Raw genomic sequence first — 27638 nt, 5'->3', positions numbered from 1 at the left:
TCAGAAGAACTTTTTATGGATGTGGGAAAAAAGATCTACCACTATTTGATTCTACTCCACTTCCACTATGTACTTAGTAAATAGCGTTTTTTTCCTAGAGTTTTTCAACTGAAACCCAAACATTCTATCAAATTCATACATGTTGTAAAAGCACCATTTGTTTACCCATGTTTTACCCCGTTGCCTGTTTCTGCCTTATTATGGCAAGTCTTGCAGTCAAGTCAATTTTGGCTAGCACTTCTGTTACTGAATCTGAATTATTTTCCTATGTAACAAGTCAGCCATGATCCCACACCGGTTAAACACCCTCTGGCTCAGCCTGCTATAGTACACATCAAACTCCCGCTATTGGTTCAGCTGGAAAGAGATTGATGGATCTGAGCGGACTGCTCTAAATGCATTGATGGTGCCTGGGAATCTCCATGTTTACACTTTTGAAGAAGATAAACCCACAAATGGCATACTTCTAGTAGTCAGTGAACAATAAACTGGGTTAAGAGAATGTATTTTGACAAAAAATTATCTTACAAACTTCACTTTTAACTGTGTGATTTGATGCTAAAAAGTACTTTCTCTTGTCCCACTTGAATGTACAGGGACAGCTACTATATGAGTTAGCCATTTGTGGGTGGATTTTGCCAAGAAGGTAACCAAGTCATGCTTTAAAAACACATATCAATTTCAGGCTCAACCAATGGTATGAGTTTGGGACATGACAAAACAAAACAAAATAAAATAAAAATAGCATAACTTAATTGCATTTGGAGCCAGTAGCTGCTTTGTCAAGGTGATCTAGTCATGGCAAAGATTTCTTTCTATACCAGTTTTTAAGCTTAAGACTTGCTAGTGGATAATATTTGTATTATTATTAATTGTATTATTATTTTTGTGCTTATGTATACATAAACATGTTGTATATACAGATTTTAAGGGACTTAAGGACATTTTAAATATTTCATGCATTTGTTTTTTAGACCCAAGTATGGAGGTAAATACTGTCTCGGAGAGCGCCGCAGATATCGAACCTGTAACCGTGACCCCTGCCCTGCGGACCACAGCTTCAGACACATCCAGTGCAGCCGCTTTAACACAATCCCTTATAAGGGAAAGTTTTATAAATGGATACATGTGAATAACAGAGGTGTGCATAATGGCACTACATGTGCCACTCACGTAGTGTGCTGGGGCAAGAATGAGAGTTTTAGTGTCCTAGCACTCTTTAAATATAGATGTCACAGAAGGGTTATGTTTGTGTCATTTCAGTTCATCCGTGTGAGCTGCACTGTAGACCTGTGAATGAGCACTTTTCTGAGAGGATGCTGGACACTGTCGTAGATGGAACACAGTGCTATGAGGGAAGTGAGAGCCGCGACATTTGCATTAACGGAATTTGTAAGGTTGGTAATGGCTTTGACCTCTTTGGTTAGTCTCAGACAGTCTGTGTTAATTTCTACTTGTCATTTTTCATTGATGGTCTGTCAGCTTGAGGGTCAGTTTATTGTGAAATAATTCCACAAGAGTCTCACAAAAACAGTGGGGTGTGAATTCATGAGAATGTCTCCAAAAACAATCTTGCACTCTCTTCTTCTCAAACTTAATCCAAATAAATATTTGAATGAGTCCTTGTATGACCCCAGGCTGAAACTTACACAAAGTATTGTTAAATGCAGAGGATGAAGCTATTGTTTTGAATGCAGTTTTGTTCTTTCATACAATAATTAAGTTAAATATTTAGTAGACTACAAACATTTTCAGTTTCACTGAACCAACCCATAACCCTGTGAAACTACTGTAGACAGTAAAACTGTGGAAATTTCTTGAGGAGAATTGTTACTTTTCTAAGCAGTTAAAATTACTTACATTGATCACCTAACAGATGATACAAAAGGGAAAACCATCATACATTGTAATGGAGGGAGGGAATATCGTAGACACTTTGTGGTTAGTTCTTTTGACTTGGAATAGTACGTTCCCCTATGGCATCAGTGAGCTCCAGACACCACACGTTTGGATGACAGTTCATTGTTTGGCCATTCATTTTAACCATCCAAGTGCATACACACAGTAATGAGTAGTGGGACACACACACCATGATCACACACCCGGAGCAGTGGGCAGCCATTTTTGCTGAGGCACCCGGGAGCACTTGGGGGTTCAGTGCCTTGCGGGTGTATGTATTATTATTATTATTTATTTATTTATTTTCTTTACCCACTGCCACCACCATTTTGACTTGAATGACTGTGGTGAGGGTAGAAGAGGGTACTGAATTGTGGATAATGAGGGTGGAAGAAAGCACTATTCATTCACTAGCCTCATTTACATTTCCTGCCGGTAGTGAGATTCGAACCATTGACCTTCAAGTTGCAAGTCCAACACTCTATCCATTAGGCCACAACTGCCATGTGCCCTAGAGTACATGTATCAAGCGCTCTTGTTTGCAATGATCTTCTTCCTTAGGTTATGCCTCAGCTTCTGGTCTGCCTCAACCACCTGCAGAGTATTCTGATAATGCTGTTCTGATCTGGCTGCATCAAGGTAATCAGCACTCAGCTTGACGCCATGCTCTCCACAGTAATTCACAACAAAATGGGCAGACTGGATACCCAAGATGTGGTATTCAAGAAATTTGAAGAATCAGGAGGGCTCAAGGACAGAAAAAGGACTGGAAAGGCCAAGAAAACTGTAAAAATCTAATGAGAATTTTCTTAGAGTTTCTTCTTTGAAAGAGTGGTAGAAGACCATCAAGGACCTTGCTCAGCATCTGGCAGTTTCATTTGGATGCCAGATTGACCCTTCTACAGTCTGAAGAAGCTTGATCAGGAATGGTCTTTATGAAAGGGTAGCAGCAAAGAAACCACTTTTTCGGAAGAGGGGTGAAAAGGCTAAGATATTCTAAAGCTCACAAAGATTGGAATGAAGATGACTGGAAAAAAAATTATTATGAAGTGACAAATCCAAGTTTGATATTTTTAGACCTAATCGTCAACAGTATGTGAGAAGAAGAGTTGGAGAGAGATGGAAGAATGAGTGCTTGCAACCATCTATATATAGGGCTGGGTATCGTTCAAAAAATGTTAATATCGGTACCGATACCTTGACTTCAATATTGGTTCCTGAACGATACTTTTTCTTTACCAATTTTATGAAATCCATTTTAACAAGATTACATTACACATTACCTCATAAAACTTTTTTTTTTCAGTTTGTTGAGGTTTTTACAGACTAAAAGACTCATCTCCTGAGCCACTGCACAAAGGAACAAATTGTAACCAACACAATAAATCAGTGTAAATAGTTTTAATAAAGCTCAAATGGTTTTCAGTGCAAAATGAACAGTTTTAAGTCAGCATGTGAGGAGCACTGCTGCATGCTGAAGATCTTTAGATCACTCAGCAGTTCTTCAAAAAATGAGCACATTCGCTTTTTCAGGAGACAGACAAGCCCTCTCTTCACTGATGATGTCCTCATGACTAATTTCCCTAGGCTACATTTACACTAGTGCGTTTTAATTTTAAAACACATAGCTTATACGCAATCATCTTTCTATTCACTTTCCACTGATTAAGATCGCAATCAGAGGTTATTACAAACACTCAATGGTAGTTTAAAGTGAATTTTGAGTAAAAGCGTAGTATAAATCTTATGAATTGTCTTATGTACAGTAGCATGATGCTACATTGTGAATGGTCACGTAACACGCATTTTCCTTGATGTCTCACCAGAGCCAATCATTAGCACATGATTTAGGCACACCACACATGCTGAATGCTTACTGGCTCACTGATGTTGACGAGATTAACCCCTTAGGTATCGAAATTTGGTCCCGGACGACAAGACATTTTTCGATACTACATAGTATCAATGCAATTCGGTTGGCGCCAAAAAAAAATATAAAACACGATACCCAGCCCTATCTGTATAACATGGAGGAGGATCTGTTTGGGGTTGCATTTCTGCTTGTGGTGTTGGTGATATTGTACTGACTTCTGCCTGAGAAAGCCATTTTGTTATGAAAATGTCTTGGTTACTTGGGTAACCCTTGTTCCCTGAAGGAGGAAACAGAGACGTCACGTCGGGACTGATGAATTGGGAACCCTGCCAGAGAGACCAATCTACTTTGAGTATAACTAAACGAGCCTATGCAAATTGGCATGTGATATTTGCATCTGACTGCCATGCACTGCAACGTGAGTAAAAATAGGCAGCAGGTGCAATGCATATTCAGGTTTTCGCTGAGGAGCCCAGACGGCAACCTGGCCGCTCAGTGGTGGTACAACAACTGTGGCGACAGGATGTGAAGTCTCCATTCCCTTCTTCAGGGAATGAGGGTTACCCAAGGAACCCAAGACGCTCCATTTCAGTCAGTCACTTCTAACATCACGTTGGGATTCTGCCCCTTCTAGTGACCTGCATAAACCTCCCGATCTCTTGCTATTAGCAGAAGAAGGGACAGGGCTTTATGCAAAGAAGGACGATCACTGCTGTTCCTGCACAACCCACAACAAGTGACACTTGGATAACACTAGGAAAGCGTGCCCTTTCCAGTGGAAAACAAATGCTGCGAAAGCCACATCCTCTACAGGGAGGTTCTAAGTGGGATTTACATATATGGAATAACCCCATAGGGCCTTATTGCATATAGAAGTCTCTGGGGTAGCTTAAAGAGGCTACACCTTTACAGAGATGGCTGAGCGGGCTCTGCCAAGGGAAAGACAAAGGCTTAGAAGCTATACCATGGAAGAATACACATAGGGGATCCCCTCAGGGTCAGTACATATGGGCACCAAGCCTATCACTGGTTTTCAAGAATATAGCGAGTGAAGGCCTGGTGCCAGACACTCCGCCACGTCCAGCTGCCGAAGGTGGTGGAGGAACTCAACAGGGTTTGCCCAATAGGGAACTCTCTAAAATAGCACACTATGATGCAGCAAGCCGACACCATACCAGCTCAACACGAAAGCTATAGAATCTAGCATATGTGTTGGGTGTCACCCTGCCCACAGCTCTACAAAAATCTATCAGCGAGGTGCCATGTGCCAATGCCCAGGAGGATGCAACACTCATGGTAGAGTGCGCTCGCAACCTGAGCAGGCAGAGCATGTCCTGTGTGTGGTAAGCCAAGGTGATGGCATCCAGTAGGCCATCCTCTGCTTGGAGACAGCCTTTCCCTTCTGCTGGCCTCTGTAAAAGACAAAGAGCTGCTCTGAGTTCCTGAAGCTTTGTGTTTGGCCCATATACAGCCATATAGCATGAACAGGACAGAGCAAAGCTAAGGCTGGGTTTGCTTCCTCCAGGAGCAGCACTTGCAGGTTCACCACCTGGTCCTTGAAGGGAGTTGTAGGAACCTTAGACATGTAGCCACGCCGAGGTCTCAAGAATACATGGGAGTCATTCAGCCCAAACTCCAGGCACGATTTGTTGACCGAAAATGCCTGCAGGTCCTCTACCCTCTTGATCGAAGCCAGTGCAACCAGGAGCAAAGTTTTAGTTGATAGAATCGTTAGCTCTACTGACTGCAAAGGCTTGAATGGGACAGACTGAAGTGCTCTAAGCACCAGAGCCAAGTCCCAAGAAAGTATGGAGGGGTGACGAGGAGGATTCAATTTTCTCGCCACCCTAATGAACCTGACGACCAGGTCATGCTTCTGTACTTACCTACCTCCTTAGGGGTCATGATAAACAGAAATTGCAGCAGTAAAAACTTTGAGGGGTGAGGGAAACAGGCTTTGCTCCAACCCCTGCTGCAGGAAGAAAAGGAAGGCCATGATCAAACATTTTTAGGGATCCTCTCGGTGAGAAGAACACCACTCGAAGAACAGGTTCCAATTCAAGACGTAAGCTTTTATCATAGACAGTCAAGTCACCTTTATTTATAAAGTGCTTTAAACAAAACAGATTGTGTCAAAGCAACTGAACAACATTTATTAGGAAAACAGTGTGTCAATAATGCAAAATGACAGTTAAAGGCAGATCATCATTGAATTCAGTGATGTCATCATGCAGCTCAGTTTAGTTTAAATAGTATGTGTGCAATCATTTGCAATCAAGTCTACGATATCGCTGTAAATGAAGTGTCCCCAACTAAGCAAGCCAGTGGTGACAGCAAGGAACCAAAACTCCATCTGTGACAGAATGGAGAAAAAATCTTGGGAGAAACCAGGCTCAGTCGGGGTACCAGTTCTCCTCTGGCCAGCACTGTTTAGATGTTCAATTCCAGGCTGCAGCAAAGTCAGATTGTGCAGAGGACTCAACTGGTTCCTGTGGTCTTTTCCCGGTGGTCGTCTGAGACAAGGTCTTTACAGGGGATCTGTATCTGGGGCTCATTTAGTTTTCCTGGTCTCCGCTGACATTCAGGGCTGTAGAGGTCCTTTCTAGGTGCTGATCCACCATCTGGGCTGGATACGTACTGGATCCGGGTGACTGCAGTGACCATCTGACCTGGATACAGACTGGATCTGGTAGCTACGGTGACCTCGGAATAAGAGAGAAACTGACTAATATAAGCACAGATGCCATTCTTCTAATGATGTAGCAAGTACATTGGGTGTTATGGGAAGTGTTCCCGGTTCCAGTTTACCTAATTAATGCAGCCTAAAAATCCTTTAACGGATTTGGATGTTAGAAGCGTATTAGTGTGTTATGTGCAAGCCAGGTTAAAGAGATGGGTCTTTAATCTAGATTTAAACTGCAAGAGTGTGTCTGCCTCCCGAACAATGTTAGGGAGGTTATTCCAGAGTTTAAGCACTAAATAGGAAAAGGATCTGCTGCCCGCAGTTGACTTTGATATTCTAGGTATTATCAAATTGCCAGAGCTTGCGAATGCAGCGGACGTGGAGGACTATAATGTAACAAGAGCTCATTCAAATACTGAGGTGCTAAACCATTCAGGGCTTTATAAGTAATAAGCAAGATTTTAAATTCTGTGCTCATGTCGAAGTGATGGTATCCACTACCTCCTGAGGTAGGTCACCTAAACCCTCCATGTCCCATCCAGGGACCAGGCATGGAGTTTCCAGAGGTTCGGGTGCAAGTGGCATAAGGTGCCCCATCTCTGAGAAAGTAGATCCACCAGGGAGGGGCTGTTGCCAGGAGCATGAATTCTGAGAACCAGGTCCTGTTGGGCCAATAGAGCGCAACTAGCAACAACTGCTCCTCGTCCACCCTGTCTTCGCAAAGTGTCTTTGCAAGCAGACTCACTGAGGGGAATGCATATTTGCGCAGACCCTGTTGCCAGCTGCCTATGACTGGCTCCACAACGCCGCTTGGGTGGAGGCTGCTGCTGCTTGGGGGTGAGGGCAGATGCAGGGGCAACGAGCAAGCGCTGGGGCCAGCAGTCGGGTGTATGAAGCAGCTTTCTGCTGGAGCAGGATATCTAATGGCCTCCGTCTGCTTCTGTGCAGCCACAACTGGCTCTTGTAGCAACACTGTCGGCTTCTTGGTTAGAGCAGAGAAATAAACCGCTCTGCTCTGAAGTGATATGCATTGCACCGGCTGCCTATACCAGCGCTATAGGGTGTGGCAATCAGGATGCAAATATCGCATGCCAGTGAGCAATGGCTCCTTTAGTTACACTCTATGTAGATTGGTCTCTCTGGCGAGATTTCCGATTTGTTGGTCCCAACGTGATTCAGAAGTGACCGACTGAAAGGGAATTGTGTTTTTTAGGTTTTATGTTCATATTTTCAGTTTCTTAATAAAGATACAGAAAAATTTTAATGTATGGTTATTAAAACTTTGCTAAAAGAACAGAGCTGGTGGTGGCCTAAGACTTTTGCACAGTACTAGACTTTATATACAGTATATATGAAAAGAAAATCTGCTGAAAATTAACACACCCTCAGGCCATCCAAGATATAGATGAGTTTGATTCTTCATCTGAACAGATTTGGAGAAATTTAACATTACATCACTTTTTCACCAAAGGATCCTCTGCAGTGAGTGGGTGCAGTCAGAATGAGAGTCCATACAGTTGATAAACATCACAATAATCCACACAGCTCTAGTCTAGTCCTGTGTAGTAAAAAGCCGCATGTTTGTTATAAACAAGTCATTTTTAACTTTAAACCACTGCTTGCCGCTAAAATGCGAGTCTTTTATCTGTAAAGTCATCTCATCTTAATCAGGAGAGAAATATGCACAGATCAATCACCGTTTGGAAGTGAAAACAGTTTTAAAACAAACTCATCTACATCTTGGATGGAATAAGGGTGAAAAGTTTAAGCAAATTTTCATTTGGGTGAAATAGTCCTTTCATTCAGCACCTTTCTCCATAGCTAAATTTCTCAAAAATGCTGCTATAAAAAGCATTGTATCTAAGGACTACTGTACTTCACAGTTTCTTTTTTTCCCCTTCATCATTCTGCTTTATTTGATCTTTGGTTGATTGTGGGTTCCCTCTTGTGCCATAATAAGTAAGTATGTAAGTAAGTAAGTAAGTAAGTAATCAGTAATCAGTGGTTCCCTGTGCACATGTGCAGCACTCTGTTGGAATGCTAAAATAGTTTGAAATGTGTATATTTAAATAGAATGAAGGTTATGAAATGTGTATATATTTAAATGGAATGAAAGTTAAAGAATGTACTACGTTATGCTCTGTCTTTTCATGTCAGTACTTAGGCTGTGATTATGAGATTGACTCAGATGCCATTGAGGATCAATGTGGAGTGTGCCATGGAAATGGATCTACATGCGAGACAGTGAGGAAGACCTTTGAGGACAGTGAAGGGCACGGTTTGTAAAATGAGACTCGGTTTATATTTTACTGAAAGCAGCATTCAAATTATAAATATAACATTACACATTTGTTTTCTTTCTAGTTTACTTGTTTGAATAAGCCAAGGTATTTTTTTGTCTTCCAGGCTATGTAGATATAGGTCTAATTCCGGAAGGAGCACGGGACATCATTATTGAGGAAGTCGCAGAGGCTGGGAACTACTTGGCATTACGTAGTAATGACCCTGAAAAATATTTCCTGAACGGTGGCTGGACAATCCAGTGGAATGGCGAGTATAAAGCAGCAGGAACAGTATTCACTTACGAAAGGACCGGGCAGCTGGAAAACCTATCTTCCCCCGGACCAACCATGGAGCCAGTATGGATTCAGGTACAGTCAGTCAGTTCCATGCTATAGTCTCAGATACTGCATATGAGCAGAATCTAGCATGTGATGTTTGTGGCCTGTCTCTTTTCAGAGACACCTGAGGTGCTCTGCTAAACTAGGTCACAGTTGAGTGAATTGATGCCTGAAATATTGTTTAGAGTTTAAATATTGACTTAAAATGATAAACATTATAATTTAATGTCTCACGTGGAAAGATATACAAACAACTTCTTTCACGACAAAAGAGACGACTGTATTATCCAGGGAAATATTTACAGCTTCAAATACTATAATGGATGACAGGCCTATACTTTATGAATAATTAAATCTGCAAATTTCTCAGAACAGAGCCTTCTCTGTTTATGCAAAGACTTCTAAAAAGAAATATACCCATAAATGTATGGAATTCTGCTTTTTTGTTATCTCATTCAACAGTAAATATTTGAACTGAGATAACAAAACAGTTTTATCTGACAGGGAAAGTGAAATCAAAGGCTTAACCCAAAGGATTTGCATAAAGTTTTACTCAGCAGCAAGTAGCTTTATGATCTTTTTTAGTAACAAAAGATGAATGTATGATTTTTTTTCTCCATTCCTTATTTAAAAAGCAAAATATGTTTGAAGATTAATTGGATTTAATGATTGAATTTATTGCGTAAAAGGCTTATTCCCAAATTTAATCATTAGCGGACTGGGTTTTATTAACACAGTAGCCATGGATTTTCATGTTTTAGCACCATGAAAGTGAAGATACTGTTTATTAGGGATTTAGGCTAGTATGTGTAGAAGAGGGGCCTTCTAGATAAAGGATCTCCTCCCACAGAGCGATTCGAGGCCTTTGACTCGCAGCCTTTATGCAGGTGGAAAAAGAGGGATATCTACATCAGCGGGAGGCAGACAAATTGCATAATCTCTTATCACTCTCCATATCCTTTAATCCCATGTGAAAGAAAGCAGTTTATAACCTCTTATTTTTGGTTTTACTGTTCTGCTGTGCAAACACAAAAAAAAAATCTGTCATAATTATATGCCGGTTAATCTGTTATAAATATCTTTTCCTACTTTGTACCACCAATCACATTTCACATTCAAATCTTTTACAATAGTTGCTGGTCTCAACTCCAGAATATTTAACAATTTACATTATGGGCTGGCAACTGCCTCACAATATAATATGTTCATACAGTCACAATTAGGTGAGCTGCAATGTATCACAATATTGTAATTGAAACGTATGCTAAAAATAATGTTTCTATATCCGATATTCTATACTTTCAAATGTACTGTATTCAGTGAAGAACTTCTCGATTGTTGATAATATTTTGACATATTACCAATAACTTTTGACAGTGATTGTAATGTACATGGGTGAAATTAAATGATAAAATTAACCCCAGAGAACAACTTTCCTGGTACTCATAGCCCTTGACTCACAGTTTTCTTTTTTTTCTTTTTTTCACAACTTTCCAAATCTGCTCATTTGTAGACATTGCATCTTTATTAATTGGACCTGTATCAATACAGTGTCACAGAATCCTGATATAGTGATCTGTTTGGTATGGGCATTGCCCTAGATTCTAGGTCTGAGATTTGTGGGTTTGTATGTTGTTTGTGTGTTCTTGTGTCAAAATTTCTCTTTAATCTGCCCTCATTGTTCTCCAGCTGCTTTTTCAAGAGACCAATCCAGGGGTGAGGTATGAGTACACCATAAGCAGAGACACTCTTGTCGACTCCAACAATGGCACTGCTGTCTCTTATTTCCAGTGGATTTATGGGGCTTGGACTGAGTGTAGTGCCACATGTGGAACTGGTAAGGAGTCATCTTATTGCATGCTTCTGCTTTCAACCTATGCCCATACACAAGTAGAGCCAATCCTGACTGATTTGCCTATTTACTTTAGGTTACTGTAGGTTTGCTTTTTTATAGTTTCATATTATACAAATATAGAAATGGTGAAAAGTGCAGGAAATACTGTAGCTGAGTTGATCTTTTTGTTCAGTCTAGCTCTATAGACTATAAATTAGCTCTCTGGCAGACATTGCTTTCACAAAAACATTGGACCAGCTCATGCTACATGAACTCAAATTTAACGTGACTGGAAGCAGGACTTCCTGTGGAATATCTCACTGGACTATCTAATAAGAAATGTAGTCACATTTTCTGTTGCTCTGTGAAATTTTGTGTGTGGAATCTGCATGTAAGGGACCTTAGTGTGAGGGCAAAAAAGTTTTCTCATATTCAATTTGGTCATGCAAATTCCCTGGGATTGAAATTGGCTTCTGTGTGAGCTGGCTTCATGCATTGCTACATTATTGACAATAGACAATAGACCCTTTTTTGCCAGCAAAATTTTGCCATAATTTTGCTTATGTGACCACACCTTAAGACTGTGGACAGACTTGGTGCTCAGGACATTCCTAATGTTTATTGTTCACACACAATTTTAATGAATACTGTGTTTGTAGCTTAAAGGTATACTCCACCCCAAAATGAAAATTTTGTCATTAATCACTTACCCCCATGTCGTTCCAAACCTGTAAAAGCTCTGTTCATCTTCGGAACACAATTTAAGATATTTTGGATGAAAACCTGGAGGCTTGAGACTGTCCCATAGACTGCCAAATAAATAACAGTGTCAAGGTCCATAAAAGGTATGAAATCATCATCAGAATACTCCATCTGCCATCAGACGTGCAACCTGGGTTATATGAAGCGACGGGAACACTTTTTGTTAGCGAAGAAAACAAAAATAACGACTTTATTCACTAATTCCTTTATCAACGGTCTCCTCTGTGTCTTTGCATATCACCGTATGCTGTGTATGCTCTTCTGTATCTCAGCACCATAAGGATGCACTGTTTCTACATGTATTTAGCTTTGATTTGAAATAAAACAGCTCATCCTTGTGGCACGGATGACAGAAGAGAATGTTACTTTTTTCCATACTACTTTAGTATGGAAAAGACACATATTTGGACCGTAATATGTGTATTTGCTTTAGACATGTAAAACATCCACGTTTCACATCAATTTTGGATGCTTTAATAATATAAAGTGTATACATTACATCATTGCATGATAAGGTAAAAGAACAAGTGAACTGAACCTTTTCAATGAAATGAACTGTCCGAAAGAACCAGTGTGCAGAAAATAATCATATTTCCCTGTTGCCTGAGGCTATGGATTACAGATAATAATTTTGTAAATAATAATCAGTATCTTGCACAGACCAATTCTTTCACTTCATAAGACCTCAGTATATCATCAGGAACCATGGGTATTAATTTTGTATACCTTGATATACAGTACTTTTATTCTCAAAAACGTACAGCCACAGAGTTGCATCTTATAAATCACCAGGGTCCACGATTTCAGCTAAAAATCATCTTTTCTTTTCTACTTCTTTTCTTTTCTTTTCTTTTTTTATGGGGGGGGGGGGGGTTGCTTCTTGTTTAGGTTTTCATGTCATTTATTTTGTATTTTCTTGTCTTGGTTCCTACCCTTGATCCTGCCATGTGGTCCTTGATTCTTCTGTCTTGTTCTCATTGGTTCCTTTGTTGTATGTATCAGATTTTCTTTGGTTGGTTTATGTCATGTGACCTCAAATGTTTGATACAGTATAAATAGCCAGTACTGATACAGTATAAATGTTCTCATTGACACTTGTCTGGCTTTGTTAATTTTACCTGGTGTTGGTGAGTGTTTCAAGGTTTATGTTCAAGTCTGTGCCAAGTTATGTCAAGTTACTGTCTGATTTGGTTGTTGGACCTACAATTGCGACATTTTGAACTGCTCCATTGAGAATTGCTATAGTAACTCACATCATCGTTCAGGGAGAAAAATGCAATACGTTTTCTCACCTTTTCTAAGTTAAGCAGGTTGGAGGTGACAAGAAGATGCGTGATAGCAAATCTTTTAATAATGTCACTGACTAATCCACGTCCTATCACTCAATAAAATAATCGCATTGCACACATAGCATTACCTTTGCCAGTATGACTCTCACAGTTTGCTGGTTTGTGAATTAGCAGAACTTGCATGCAGCCACTACAGAACTGTTCACAAGCTTCTAGGGATTTGATTGTGGTTGTATGTTGAAATAATTATAGATATGTATTGGTGTCTTTTCAAGCAGGGCCCCCAGGTACAACCTGCATCGGAGCCCTTCATACTAAGGCCCTGGATGTGTTTGAAAATAAAAAAGAGTTATTGAAAGAACATTAAGTGGCAAACAAGTATGTGGCTTTCTGTGCGTGCTCCAGGACGGAGCAGAACAAGTACACCTGGTTGCAGCCTGCAGAACGAGACAGGGTTGCACCTGGGGTGGGACTGCACCTGTCACTCCGCCCCATGCCTACTCTGCTTGATTCAATCCACTTTTATAGGTATACATTATAGGAAATGTTTTCGTAGTCATAGTAGGAGGGAATATATGTTGTTTAAATCTATTTGAAACCATCGATATGAGAAGGATTTTCTAAAATCAAGGACCACAATGGAAATAAGTTAATGCCACTTTATTGTTTTATCCTTGACAAAGAAGTTGTAACGCAGTTGATTGCTACTTTTTATGTCAAATAAACTCAAATTCAATTGGAAAAGCTGTGCAGTTTTGCAAAGCCTTCATTATAATGCACAGATGAAAAAAACAACAACATTAGCCTGTGTCTTAGTCTGTATGTCCCTGAAACGATTGTTGCTAAATTAAGCTTGTCTTTAGGATAACCCACGAACAACCCCACAACATTTAAACAAAAATGTATTAGTTGATCGTCCTCAGCAGGAGGGTCAGGTCTTCAGATAAAGGAATGAATTATGAATTAAATGGTCTATGAAATGAGATTACTTCATATCACCATAGTATGAGAAAGGAAATGAAAAAGATGTATCAGTAACGTTTTTCATTTAAATAACAAAGCAAGACACACTTAAAGTTACACAAGATGTTATTGGTTTCTGTAAGCCATGTCGGGTGCAGTTGTATAATAATAATTGTCTGGTGTCTTAATTTAGTTTTTATGAAACGTTCTTTTTCTTCACTACATTCCAAATCATAAAATCAGACTTTTCCCTCTACTTCATTTCAGGAAAAAATGCTGCTCCTTGTAATTTTAAATGAAAGAAATCAAAATCTTCTCCAATGGTAATGTGCATTTTGTTAGTGAATCTTTTGAATTGTTTCTTTTTCGAACAACTGGTTCCAAAAAAAAAAAAAAAAAACAATGAATGGTTCATTTGTGAATTCAATAGGCTAATGTTGTATTGTCTGTGCATTATACTGAAGACAACTCCAAAAACATTTCCTATTATGTGTGCCTGTGAAAGATGAGCAAGCCAATCAGAGTAGGTATGAGACGGAGTGACACCTGTAGCCTCGCCCTGTTCTGCATGCTGCAGCCAGGTCCTTCTCAAGCAGAACACAAACAATCAAAGTACACACACACTAAACGGTCAAATACACACAAATATGTCGAAATGACCAGCTTGGCGAATATTCACTTAAGCACAGTCATTTATGTCTTACTGTAAATGCACGTAAACAGTAGGGAGAAATCTGGCTAATGTGTGTCTGTAAAGCGGATCCGTGCATTAATTCTTAAAGTAACAACAGCCTAATAAACTTGCAGCTGTCTGTCTCATTAATGTTATTCAAACAAACAACAAAAAAGAAAAAGCACTCCCTGCTTTTGACTGAATAATTTTAATAGCTTTAATAAGCATAAATCTGTCAATTTATACAGTGAAAACTATTCAGTGTTATTTCACATACAGTACTGGTGCATTTACAAATAAGAAAGTACAGATTTAAAGATGCTTTATATTCATTTTTTTTTATAATGAATTGTTCAAACATTGTTTCTTGTTTCAGTAAAGAATACACTATAAATCCCACTTTATTTTGGTGTTAAAAAGGCACAAAGGCAAAGTGACTGTCAAGAAAAATAATAACAGCACTTTTTCAATGTTTTCACTCATAAAATTCACTGAAAAAAGTCCTTATATGTAAAGAACAAAATATGGCCTTTTAGCATTTTCAGCAACAAATTGGGACTTGACTTCTTGTTCTCTAATCGAATTCAGAGAATATTTCATGGTTTTTAAAATGTCTAATTTGATCTAAGGATCACAGGTGGGTCCAGTCTCTTTGGTCAGTGGGTGGCTTAATCTGCCAGTCCTTTCCAGTTAGTGATGCTGAAGGCCATTTGAATCCAGTGCTGCTGTTAAAAATGTAATTAGGTCACTGTCTTCAGTGTTTGAGTGCACTGTAACTTCTAAAGTTTTTACAGTGTCCTTCATAGTCTTTGAAACTTACTGCTAAGTGTAATTATTGAATACAAGCTGTTATGTAAATTTCTCCTCATATCTGACCCTCATCTGCTTATGAAAGGATGACTATAAGAACAACTACTTCTGATATTGCTGCATATCGTGTTTCTTGTATTTAAGTCACCAACATTTAATCTGAGAAAATTAAACATTTTTCGAACATAACAATGTAGCTCAAATCAGAGGCTTAAGGATTTGGATGCAATTTGACTCTGCAGGAAGTGGCCCTATGATCTTTTTTGGTAGTACAAAAGATAAATGTCTAATTGAAATCCTTGTTTCATACGTTCATAAGAATGGGATTTACTAGAAGAGGCTGACAATGTATGAACATTCCTTTTGGCTGTGTGATAGAGTGGGTAGAAATTATTTGGAGAAAATGTAGTTATGTAGCTGAACCAATCACACAACAATTTGTTTGTTAATCAATTAAGGATTGACAGAGGAAATAAGTAAGAATAGGATGAAAATGTGTTTATATCTACCATAGCACCAGTCTCAATAGTGTTGAAGAGTATGAGTGAGTATGATTATTTTTAGATGCAATTACCCGCTGCTCATCTTTAATTTGACTGAAGTGCTCAAACAAATGACATCATTTAATTGGTCTTGCACAGAAGGTAAATCAATTATTCTATATCATAGCAGCAGAATTAAATTCAAATTAAGGGCTTCGACTACATCAAATATTATATTTATTTTTATGAAATGAGCAATGTATTTATGCTCAAATACTAAAGATTTTTTATTTATTTTTTTAATCATAAAATCTGTCTAAATAGACAATATGACATAGCAGGTTTTGGGATTTTAATAACAATAGACTGATAACAATAGTATCTACAAATAAATAAACATGCGACAGTGTTCTGCAAACTTTAGCTATGGGACTAGCCACCTAATGTCCATGTATGTCTTTTGAGGTTCACACCAATCAGTGCAGACTGACAACTGGGCCCCAGGGCCCTTTATCCCATCTGTTTGAGAGTTTATCTGATAACATTCTTCAAACACCTGTGAAGTCTGTGAAGCCTCCGGACTGTGGGTCCCTTCATCTCTCTGTTGGAGACTCTGATTCTCAAAGCTGTCAAATAAAGGTCAAAATCAGCCCAAGGACGTGACTCTAGCAGACGAGAGTACACAAGAAGGACTATCCTTCCTCCTCCTGGAGTGATTTCAGTTCCTAAGGGACAGTAGCAAGATGTAATTGAAGTAGATTTGCTGCTTTCTCTGTTTCAGAAGTACAGGACTGCTGAGATTTTTTTTTATTGTGTTCAGCATAGTTGTCTTCTCACATTCATTTCCACAGTTTATTAAATAGGACAAACACAAAAAGATCATTGGCTGCTGTTCTTAAGGAAAACTGCATTATTAAATACACTGCTGCTCTCTAAATGCCAGCCAAATTAAAATCTGAAGATATATTACTTATCTTGAAGGAAAATGTTCTAAAGTTTAGTGTTAGTAGCATTTTACTCACTCTTCCACATATCTTTGTGTGAAAATAGATTGAAATGCTGCTAACACTAAACTTCAGTGCCATAATTCTTTCTTTCATGCAAACTGAATGAATGTAAAATCTTTTGACTAAATTGTATAGAAATTTAAATACCGTTCATTCATTTATTTATTTGACATTTATTTTGTGTAGTATACATATTTATATATTATTTTTTGGAGATGTTGTCTTTTGCCTGTGAAGAAGGGCAGGCTGTGGTACAGTTGTCAGCTGTCTCTGTTTAATTGCCTGAAAATTGCCAGATGTTGAATGCATACTTTTGTGCAATGGTAAATGTGCATTTTTTTTGTAAACAGCTGCTCTTCAATATTTCTTATTTTTTCTTTTTTTTCAGGTGTGCAGAGGCAAGTTGTGCACTGTGTGGAGAGAACATCTGGAATTGTTGAGGAACATTACTGTGATCCATCATCTAGGCCGGATGACAAGCAAACTAACTGCAATAAGGGGGCATGTCCTGCCATGTGAGTTTTACTGCTGGACAGTCATGTACTTCACACACCCTTCAGCAGCAGTCCACTAGTTGGCTTTTAAATACAATCATCAGAGCAGTAAATGTGCAGTATATTCCTGTGATGTTTTTGTGTCCTCAGGTGGTGGGTTGGAGAGTGGCAAAAGTGTTCGTCTAGCTGTGGGGACATTGGGCTTAGTAAGAGAACAGTGCTGTGTATACGGAGCCTAGGGCTGGATGAGCAACGAGCGCTTCAACCGGCTGAGTGTCATCACTTGCCTAAGCCTGAGTCAATTGTCCGTTGCAACACACATGTGTCCTGTCCTGCTGACTGGACCACTGGAAGCTGGTCAGAGGTGATTATATATCAGCGACAAGTAACATCACTTGCAGTTCAGAAAGTGACCAGGCTATATATGATTATGATTCATATAGTTCATAAAGCATACAGAATGATTTGTAAAGAAAGGTTTTACTGAGATTGTCTATGCAGCCTTAGCATTTTAGCAGCACTATCAAAACATACCGTAGTATTATCGTATTTTCCGGACATACAACATCAGTGTACTATGGTCCATGAATATGATCCTTCAGTTACATGGTATATATCATTGTACCATGGTATTACCTGCTACTTTACACTGAAAAAAAGTAAAACGACGATGTCATTTATTATAAGTGCATTTTTATATCAGTCTAATCGAAAATCATGGTTTCTGGTTTGAACAACTCATAGAAAAAAAATTTATGCAATTTTTAAATATAGTGTTGATGTGCAGAACACTGCAGAAATCATGTTTTGATTAATTATTCTTTTTTTTAATTCTGTTTGTTTTTTTTCTTTGCATATCACAACACAAACATTAAAGACTTTTAAAGTTGTATTCATTTACAGTAAGTCAATTTTGACTGACAATGTTTTTAGTTTTATCTTAAGTAAAAATTCTATTTTCATATTATAGCCAGTTTAGCTTTTGTTTATGGTGAAATTAAATTGTAAAAAGCCAATATATAGATCAACTTTATGTAACATTTTGGCTTATGTCTAAGGAAATTTATTGATAATATAATGTATGGTCTTAATATTAAATCATCTCTGTATTAATGTTTTTGTCTTTCAGAAAATTAAATACTTTAGATTAATATTAAACCAAATGTAATGTTTTAATGAAACTGTAAATATAATTTAAGGGTGGAAAGAAGGCTTTAACAAATTATTATTATTTTTTTTAGTATCTTTTTTTTTAACATACATGCTATTGTACTACTACAGTACTATATTTGAAAAATGAAAACATTCATCTTCACATTCATCTTATGCTGTCCACACTACAAACACTATACATGATGATTATTCCTTGCTTTCTCATAAAACAAACATCAGATTTTGCTTTATGGGACAACAATATACAAAACTGTTTTGATAAATCATTGCTATACAAAACGGTCTAATTTTATTTTTAAATCATTGTGAGACAGTTTTCTGACTTTGACAGCTCTTACGAACTGCTCCTTCCACAGTGTTCAGTGAGCTGTGGAGCTGGTTCCCAGGCACGTGACGTGACCTGCAGCTGGAATACTGGTGTGGACTGTGATCCGAAAGCCAAGCCTAATTCAACTATGCCATGCTATCTTCAGGACTGCCCCATAAACTTAGATACCTTTGGCAACAACTGGTCAGGAAGTGGAGCATCCAGCAAAGAAGTTTTCAATGAAATAAAAGTTATAGCCCACTTCAGTACTACTAGAAATCAGGCCAGGGGCAATGCTGACCCCAATGACATTATAGAAGACGATTTCTCACATTATAGTCATGTTGAAAAGTCCTCTGACAATTCTATTGTGAAAAATCTTCAAGTTGATGATTTTTATTATGACTATAATTTTATAAGGTTCCATGAGGATCTGTCGTATGACCTTGATAAAGCTGAAAATTATATGTTTGATAACTCAGGAATAAAACATGGAGACATTTCTCTGACAGAGGCAGATGTCCCTATAACTACCTCATCGCCATCCACCACTGCGGACGAACACAGTACCACCACTATGCGCTCTGACAGCATTACAAACAAGGGTACTGAAAGTCATGAACCTCAAAAGAAAGACGTACTCGATGAAAATAATAATGAGCTGTTTGCTGAGGACTATTTCCTTCCTGTCATTACAACAACTGAAACATCCTCTGCAGCAACCAAGTTATTTAGCACATGGAAAAACATTGATATTGGCTTAAGTCAGGACATCAGTGTTACAAGGAACCCGCCATTAACTGCAGATGTGTTCACTCAGGACAAGCAGACATTATCATATGAAATTGTTCCAAACATCTTTTTAACTCCTGAACCACATATAGATTTGAACAGAAATTCAAATAACCATGACCATTACAAAGGCAATCAAAAAGACAAAACCAAAATGCCAATAACTGAAGATGAAAATGAAGAGGAGTTTGGTGAAGGTGATCCTGGAGGTGAAAGTGAACCACACCATGGCACTCAAAATTATAAACCTCATTTAGATTATGTGTTTAAATTTGAAACATATGAGAACAGACATGTTAATAATCCCACTACTCCATTACAATGGAGTACAGCCTCACCAACAGTCTTACTGAGTGCAACTTCTCACCCATTGGAGCTTCTCAGCAGTGCTACCAGTGATGACTTTGCAAAATATAAGGTTTTGACCGAACCAGCAATTTACACTAAGGCTAGTGAACCATGGGTTATCGTAAGAGAGTTCATTACAACCTCAGATAGCCTTTCTCAAGAGTATGTTCCTTCTCCAACTTCTTCTGTCCCAGCCAAACATTACAGTAGCATGACCTCAGCAGCTGGAACAACAGCTCTACGTCCTACAGAAATGGAAAGTGATTTTAAGCCGGACACTACAATTGCAGCAGAGACTCAAAGTTGGTATTCTAAAGCCATTGCACCAACAAAGACTAATGGGCCTAGAAAAGAGCCTTGGGGAACTCCGGTCCCCTTACCTCATTGGACAGAGATTGACAACAATAAGATTGTTATTGCCAAAATGCTGAGACCTGCTAGGCTGAATAACACTCTCTCAACTCTTACTGAGCAGCCATCTCAGGGCACTAGCAATGAGCATTCAGTGCATACTAACCCACTGATGCCCACTGGGCTGGTCATGCCTTCCCTTTCCACATCAGCCTCCCCTGCACCCTGGAAAAAAGGCAACTGGAGTGCTGTGAGTAGTTAATTATGCATTCCTATCATTCACTAGATATGAAACCAGCATGGGCTGAGAAACAGCAGTTGGGCCCAATGATAAAAGTCCTTGAATTATGCTGACACCAAAGCATTAGACTTTAACACACACATAACCTTAACTTTCAGGTAATGCAATTTGTTTCATGTTATTCTAGCAACAAAAATGGATATGAATTTAAATAGTTAAAGAGAGAGTTTATCCAGGAACATGTCCTACTTGGATAAATCACTTTAAGCACTTTATGCATGCATATTTGAATGTGAACAGTACTTTATACTGCAAATGATTTTGTATGATAGTGCTCAACAAGTTGCGGGCTTGGTGCCATCTGGAGGTCAGTGTCCTGCAGCACTGGTGATGAATCAGAATGTGACTTAGCTACTAGGCCAGTGCCAGCACGTCGCTGCTACCTTCGACCCTGCTCCGCATGGAAAATTGGAGAGTGGAGTAAAGTAAGTCTGCATACATGCAGCCAAACCTAATGAATTCAATGCATTTTCAATGAATAAAAAAGCTATGGAAGTTGCTATTCCTGATATATCTTTTGGCAGTGTTCGAAGAATTGTGGTGTAGGAGTGAAGGTCAGAGAGATTCAGTGTTATGACACACGAGATCAGAGGTTGCTGCGGCCATTTCATTGCCAGGCCACCTCCCCCAGACCTTCTGTCCGAATTCCCTGTAACATCCACAACTGTTTAGAGTGGTACACATCCTCTTGGGGGCAGGTAAGTAAGTTTAAAATTCAGGGGTTGGTTAATAGGGGTGTAACGATACACCAATGGCACAGTTCGGTTTACGGTTTTGGAGCCACGGTCCGGTTCGGTTCGGTTTGCTGGGTTTGCTGGCAGGGTTCATGTCATTTTACCAGCAATGCTAAGGAACAATAGATTCACTTAACTTAATATTAACAACAAAAATAACTTGACTTTTACTTTATTAACTTTGGCTTCACATTTTTAGTGCAGTCAGCATACCTGAGTAAACAAAAATGAAATAAATACTTCCAATGTAGACTAGTCAGAATAAAACATTTATCTCTTTAGTGCAGTCAGCTTACCTGAGTAAACTATAATTAAATATATTACTCCAAGTCCAAGACTAGTCAAAAATAAACACTGGCTCTCGTTGTCCTTCCACCATGCAAGTGGATTTGACTCCACTGGAAGATATGGCACTTGGCTATGACGCTCAATTAATCAATTAATTATGTCTGTGAGGCATGTTTTCACTGAGTGTCGGTTCATTTTCGTATGAGTTATGAATGATCCGTCATTCGCAACAACGGAAAACAGCTGCATATAGTGCCATGAAAACACCTATTGCCTTTGTAATTGTTTGAGCACGGTCAGAGTTAGCTTGTAGCTTCATTCTGAAGGCAGTGGGAAAAGTTTCCTGTTTTTGATGCTTCTTACGTGTGCCGCTAATATCAGTGTCGGGGTGATGTCTCCGGAGATGCGCTTATTAGACGTGTTTCCTGTCGTATAAGTGAGTTTTGAAAAAACAGTTATGACGGATTGTGTGTGCTTTGTCTACAACACAAATTCCATTCCTGTACTCCACTGGAAAACCAAAGAGTTCCCACACAATAGACTTAAATGTGTCTGGGGGATCTGCAATCTCAGGCGGAGCAGCCATCCTGCGTATACAGTAGTAACCGAGTGTGACGCTCACAACGCTCACTCCCAAATCACGTGACATAACTGTCAATACGAGACTTGGACTCAGTTGCAGGTGCCCAAAAGGTCAGTTTATTTAACAGGCTTGAATTTCAAAAAAAGGGGAAAAAAAGTAAACAAAAAACTATCCAGGTACAGGGCAGCCCGGAGCAGATCACGAAGTGCCTCCTGGACGAATTCCACTAAGAAAATCCACAGCAAGGCCGAGATAAACTGACAGAGAGGCGGGGGCGCTGTTGAGGCGGGGAACTGGTGGCGCACCGGCAGCGAGGAGAAGAAGAGCACTGACGGCGATCGGTGATCGTGAGCAAGGGAAGGGTAGGAGAATAAGCGCTGCCTAAAAGCAGGAGGAAGAGGGAGAAAACAAAACTAGCACGATCTCTGTGCAGGCAAAACATGAGCTGTGGATGGAGCTGAGACATAAACGAGCACAACACGACGATCTGACAACAGACAGCACACGAGAGGAGACTAAATAGAGAAGGAGTGATTAACATAATGCAGAGCAGGTGATTGTGGCCAATAACAAAATAATAATGAAACAAGAGGGCGGAGACGGGCACCACGATGACACAGAAGCACATGGTAAGTGTAAACAACCACAAGCACACACCCACACCATAAGAGAAAAACAGACAAATCAGCCCGGGGACGTGACATTACCCCCCTCCCCAGGAGCGTCCCCTGGCGCTCCAGGGAGGGAACCTCCACGCTGCCGGTAGAAGTCCTCGATCAGTGACCGATCAAGAATATACCGAGCCGGGACCAGAGTCCTCTGGTGCTGAAGGTATGGATCCTAGTCCACCAGATACTGAAATCCCCGACCTCGACGTCTGACATCCAGCAACCTTCTGACAGTGAAGACTGGGGAACCATCCACTAGACGGGGAGGGGGAGGGTTAGTAGCAGATGAGTTAAGGTGAGAATGAAACACAGGCTTGACCCGAGAAACATGAAAGACTGGGTGTACCCGACCAAGTGTGGGAGGTAACTTGAGCTTTACCGCCACCGGACTCAATACCTTGGTGATCTGATATGGCCCAATGAACCTGGGGGCTAACTTGCGAGAAGCCACCCGGAGAGGAAGGTCCTTGGTAGACAGCCATACTCTCTGACCACATACGTAGCGGGGAGCTGGAATTCGGTGACGGTCAGCCGCTGCTTTGGTTCGTCTGGAAACCCGAGCCAAGGTTTTCTCAGCCTTCCTCCAGGTGCGGCGACACCTGCAGACGAAGGCTAAGGCAGACGGAAACAGCAGCATCGGGCTCCTGTGAGGGGAACATAGGAGGTTGAAAACCAATGGAGCACTGGAATGGGGACATACCTGTGGCAGCCACTGGCAAGGAGTTATGGGCATATTCAATCCAGGATAACTGTTGGCTCCAAGAACTCGGATTATGGGACGTCAGGCAGCGGAGAGCTTGTTCCAGAACCTGGTTTGCCCGCTCGGACTGCCCATTGGTCTGAGGGTGAAAACCTGACGACAGACTCCGGGAGAACCGGGAGACAAACTGTGGCCCCCTATCAGAAACCACGTCCACCGGAATGCCATGAATCCAGAAGATGTGGTCAACCACCACTTGAGCTGTCTCCTTAGCTGAAGGCAATTTGGGAAGGGGGATGAAATGGGCTGCCTTAGAGAAGCGGCTCCACCACCGTCAATACTACGGTGTTACCCCTCGATGGTGGAAGACCAGTGACAAAGTCAAGGGCTATGTGTGACCAGGGGTGGGAGGGGATGGGTAAGGGGTGAAGCAGACCAACAGGAGGCTGATTAGAACTCTTGTTCTGGGCGCAAACTGGGCAGGCAAACACAAACTGCCTGACGTCCTGGGCCATGGATGGCCACCAGAATCCCTGGCGGATGGCAGCCAGTGATCTCCGAACCCCAGGATGGCAGACTAACTTGGATGAATGCCCCCACCGGAGGACTTCAGGGCGCAGCACAGCTGGCACGAAAAGTCTACCCTCTGGGCACCCCCTTGGCACCTCTCTCTCTCGTATGGCCTCCAGTACTCTCCTCTCCACATCCCAGGAGAGGGACCCCACCACAATTTCTTTAGGGATAATGGTTTCTATTGATGCACCGGTTCTCTTCGTATCCCTGAAAAGACGGGGGAGGGCATCAGGCTTTACATTCTTGGAGCCTGGCGATACGAGAGAGAGAAGTTGAACCGGCCAAAGAAGAGTGCCCATCGGGCTTGGCGTGAACTTACCCTCTTGGCCGAACGGACATATTCCAAATTCTTATGGTCCGTCCAAACCAAGAAGGGCTGTACTGTCCCCTCCAACCAGTGACGCCACTCACCCAAGGCCAGCCTGACCGCCAACAGCTCCTGATTTCCTACGTCATAATTCCGTTCTGCTTGGCTCAGGCCGTGAGAGTAGTAGGCACAGGGATGTACCTTCCCATCTCTGGGGGACCTCTGAGAAAGGACCGCACCTACTCCAGTCTCGGAAGCATCCACCTCCACAATAAACTGACGTTCAGGGTCTGGAAACGAAAGAACAGGAGCAGAAATGAATCGGGACTTCAGGTCATTAAAGGCCTCCTGAGCTTTTAAATTCCACCTACAGTAAATGGTACCTTGTTGGAGGTAAGAGCCGTCAAGGGTGCAGCCACCTGACTAAAGTTTCTGATGAAGCGCCTGTAGAAGTTGGCAAATCCCAGAAACCGCTGCAGTGCCTTGCGTGAGTCTGGAGGTGGCCACTCGGCTACGGCCCTTACCTTAGTGGGATCTGCTTTGATTCCCTCCGCCGAAATGATATAGCCCAGGAAAGGAACTTGGAGTGGAAAACGCACTTCTCCGCTTTAACATATAGCTGGTTTTCCAGCAGCCGTTGTAGCACCTGGCACACGTGTTGGGTGTGTACCTGAAGTGAAGGAGAAAAAATGAGAATGTCATCAAGGTACACAAAGACAAACTTGTTAACCATGTCTCTCAACACGTCATTAACCAGGGCCTGGAAGACAGCTGGGGCATTTGTCAGGCCAAAGGGTAGCACCCGGTACTCATAATGTCCCGAAGGAGTGATGAATGCTGTCTTCCACTCATCCCCCTCTCGAATCCGAAGCAGATGATAAGCATTGCGGAGGTCCAACTTACTGAAGACCTTGGCTCCCTGCAAAAGTTCAAAGGCAGATGACATTAAGGGCAGGGGGTACCTATTCTTAATGGTGATTTCATTCAAACCTCTGTAATCAATACAAGGGCACAAGGAGCCATCCTTCTTCTTAACGAAGAAAAATCCTGCACCAGCAGGAGACGAGGAGGGACGGATGAGACCGGCATCAAGGGACTCTCGAATATATTTGTCCATAGCCTCTCTTTCTGGACCAGACAGGGAATATAACCGACCCCTGGGTGGAGAAGTGCCTGGGAGGAGGTTGATGGCACAATCATATGGCTGGTGAGGAGGCAGGGACACCGCCCGGGACTTGCTGAAAACCAGCCGAAGATCACGGTACTCCTCCGGAACCCCGGGACAGATCAGCTTCATCCACCTGCACACAACAGGAAACACCGCACCAGGAAAAGAGGCAGAACCCAAACAAGACTTAAGACAAGACTGTTTCCAAGACAAAACTGAATTTCTGGCCCAATCCACGTGAGGACCGTGCTGTACCAACAACGGGTGCCCCAGAACCACTGGGGCACTTGGGGAATCAAGAAGGTACAGCTCGGTTATCTCATGGTGATTGCCCGAAACGATAAGACTTACAGGAGGGGTGATGTGAGTGATGGTGGTGATAGGAGAAAATACAGGAATTTTGGTTTAAGGTTCATAACTATATTCAAGATGTGTCAGGATGCTGCTTTTCATTTTGTCCAAGAATTTATGTCTTGGGAGACCTACTTTTATTACCTGCTGATGTTGAGATGACCGAGTGGATTCAAATAAGTATTATGATATGAAAGGGATGACAGGCAGCAGGTTCACCATCTTTCCAAGAATGGGTTACAGAATTGGGGAAGTTGGCAACGTTTGAAAAAATGTTGTACAGATTACTTGAACAATAGATGTTTACGAGAGAAGGTGGGGTAGATATTTGGTATTTCTTGAGGATTCTGAGTAAAGTCTTTGTGGTGAGACAGTGTAAGAATGTAAATCATTTATTCTGTTGTATTTTGTGCTTTATTTTTCTTTTCACTTTAACCCTCTGGGGTCCAAGGGGATTTTGGGGCGCTTGAGATGTTTTGACAGTCCCTAACATTTGTGCTTATTTCAGCTACTTATACTATTGGTCAACGTGTAATTTTTTTTTTTTTTTTTTTTTTTTTTTTGTATTCAGCACAAACTGTGCTACAATAATTTTGACTAGATTTGTGTTTATTGGATCTACTGTATGAGAGCAATCTATATATAATTGTACAAAACATTGTTTGGGTGGGTAGGGAAAGGGGTTTACAAAACATTTAATTGTTTGTAAATTGAATGTATTGTTTGCCCATTGAAGAAAATAAAAAGTATGAATCATAAAAAATTAAAAATAATAAAAATTCAGAGGCTGGTTTTCACTCTTTCCTCCTCAGCTCTTTGTGTCTGTTTCTTGATTTTCACACTACTCTCTTCAGCTCTGTGTGTCTAACACCATTATGTCCACAGTGTTCAGAGCTGTGTGGAGGTGGGGAGCAGCAGAGGCTGGTCACCTGCCCTGAAACTGAGAAATGTGATGAGGACCTACAGCCCAGCAATATCCAGGCTTGCAATGTTCATCCATGCAACCAGTGGATCAGTGGATCCTGGGGTCAGGTGAGTGACACATTCAGTTTCAAGTATTTTAAGTCAGCCAGTTTAACAATGTGTCTCTGCACTAGATACAAATCCATCTACATGTTTCTAAATGTGTGAACAAAATAACAAACAGAATCAGAATTAGAGATACATTGTGTGCTGGATTTGGCTTAGAATCTCAGAATTTTATTTATAAAACTGCCTTCAGAATTTATAAAACTGCGTTTCAGAAACGATCTTAGTTTACACTACACAACCTAAAAAGCATGTCACGTGACCATTCATGCAGGTACAGCCATAGATATGAATAGGTAGATTCCCTATTATTTAGATCGTGGACGCGTCTATGTGCTTGGAGCGATCGAATGGGGAATCTACCTATACATCTATGGGTACAACAATGCGCATGATGTTCTTGTTTACACTGTCATCAAGGATACGCAGAGCGAATGTGGGCAGCCATGACATCGTTTTCAAAAGTGTCCGTTTTGGTCCGTTTACACTGAAACACAACCCCGGGGTTTTCAAACTAAAACAGGGTCTGCAGCGTTTTCAAAAGTCTCCGTTTTCGAGGGTCGAAAACGCCAGAG

At 40.8% G+C, this 27638-nt stretch overlaps 1 protein-coding gene across 1 annotated transcript in view; it reads left to right on the top strand.

The window, feature by feature from the left end:
* The window catches only part of LOC109087873 (A disintegrin and metalloproteinase with thrombospondin motifs 7-like), a 68841-nt gene extending 41411 nt beyond the window's left edge, over window positions 1–27430 (top strand). Inside the window, exons 12-22 of the mRNA XM_042736987.1 lie at window positions 975–1141; window positions 1264–1397; window positions 8613–8733; window positions 8862–9106; window positions 10766–10913; window positions 17285–17411; window positions 17541–17754; window positions 18920–20611; window positions 20935–21087; window positions 21187–21360; window positions 26920–27430. Coding sequence (XP_042592921.1) covers window positions 975–1141; window positions 1264–1397; window positions 8613–8733; window positions 8862–9106; window positions 10766–10913; window positions 17285–17411; window positions 17541–17754; window positions 18920–20611; window positions 20935–21087; window positions 21187–21360; window positions 26920–27165 — 3421 coding nt within the window. The 3' untranslated portion in view covers window positions 27166–27430. The remainder of the gene's footprint in view (window positions 1–974; window positions 1142–1263; window positions 1398–8612; window positions 8734–8861; window positions 9107–10765; window positions 10914–17284; window positions 17412–17540; window positions 17755–18919; window positions 20612–20934; window positions 21088–21186; window positions 21361–26919) is intronic.
* The last annotated feature ends 208 nt before the right edge of the window (window positions 27431–27638 follow it).

This window comes from Cyprinus carpio, chromosome B13 (assembly GCF_018340385.1).
Source record: "Cyprinus carpio isolate SPL01 chromosome B13, ASM1834038v1, whole genome shotgun sequence".
Lineage (NCBI taxonomy): Eukaryota > Metazoa > Chordata > Actinopteri > Cypriniformes > Cyprinidae > Cyprinus > Cyprinus carpio.
This window is presented reverse-complemented; position numbering and strand designations above follow the sequence as displayed.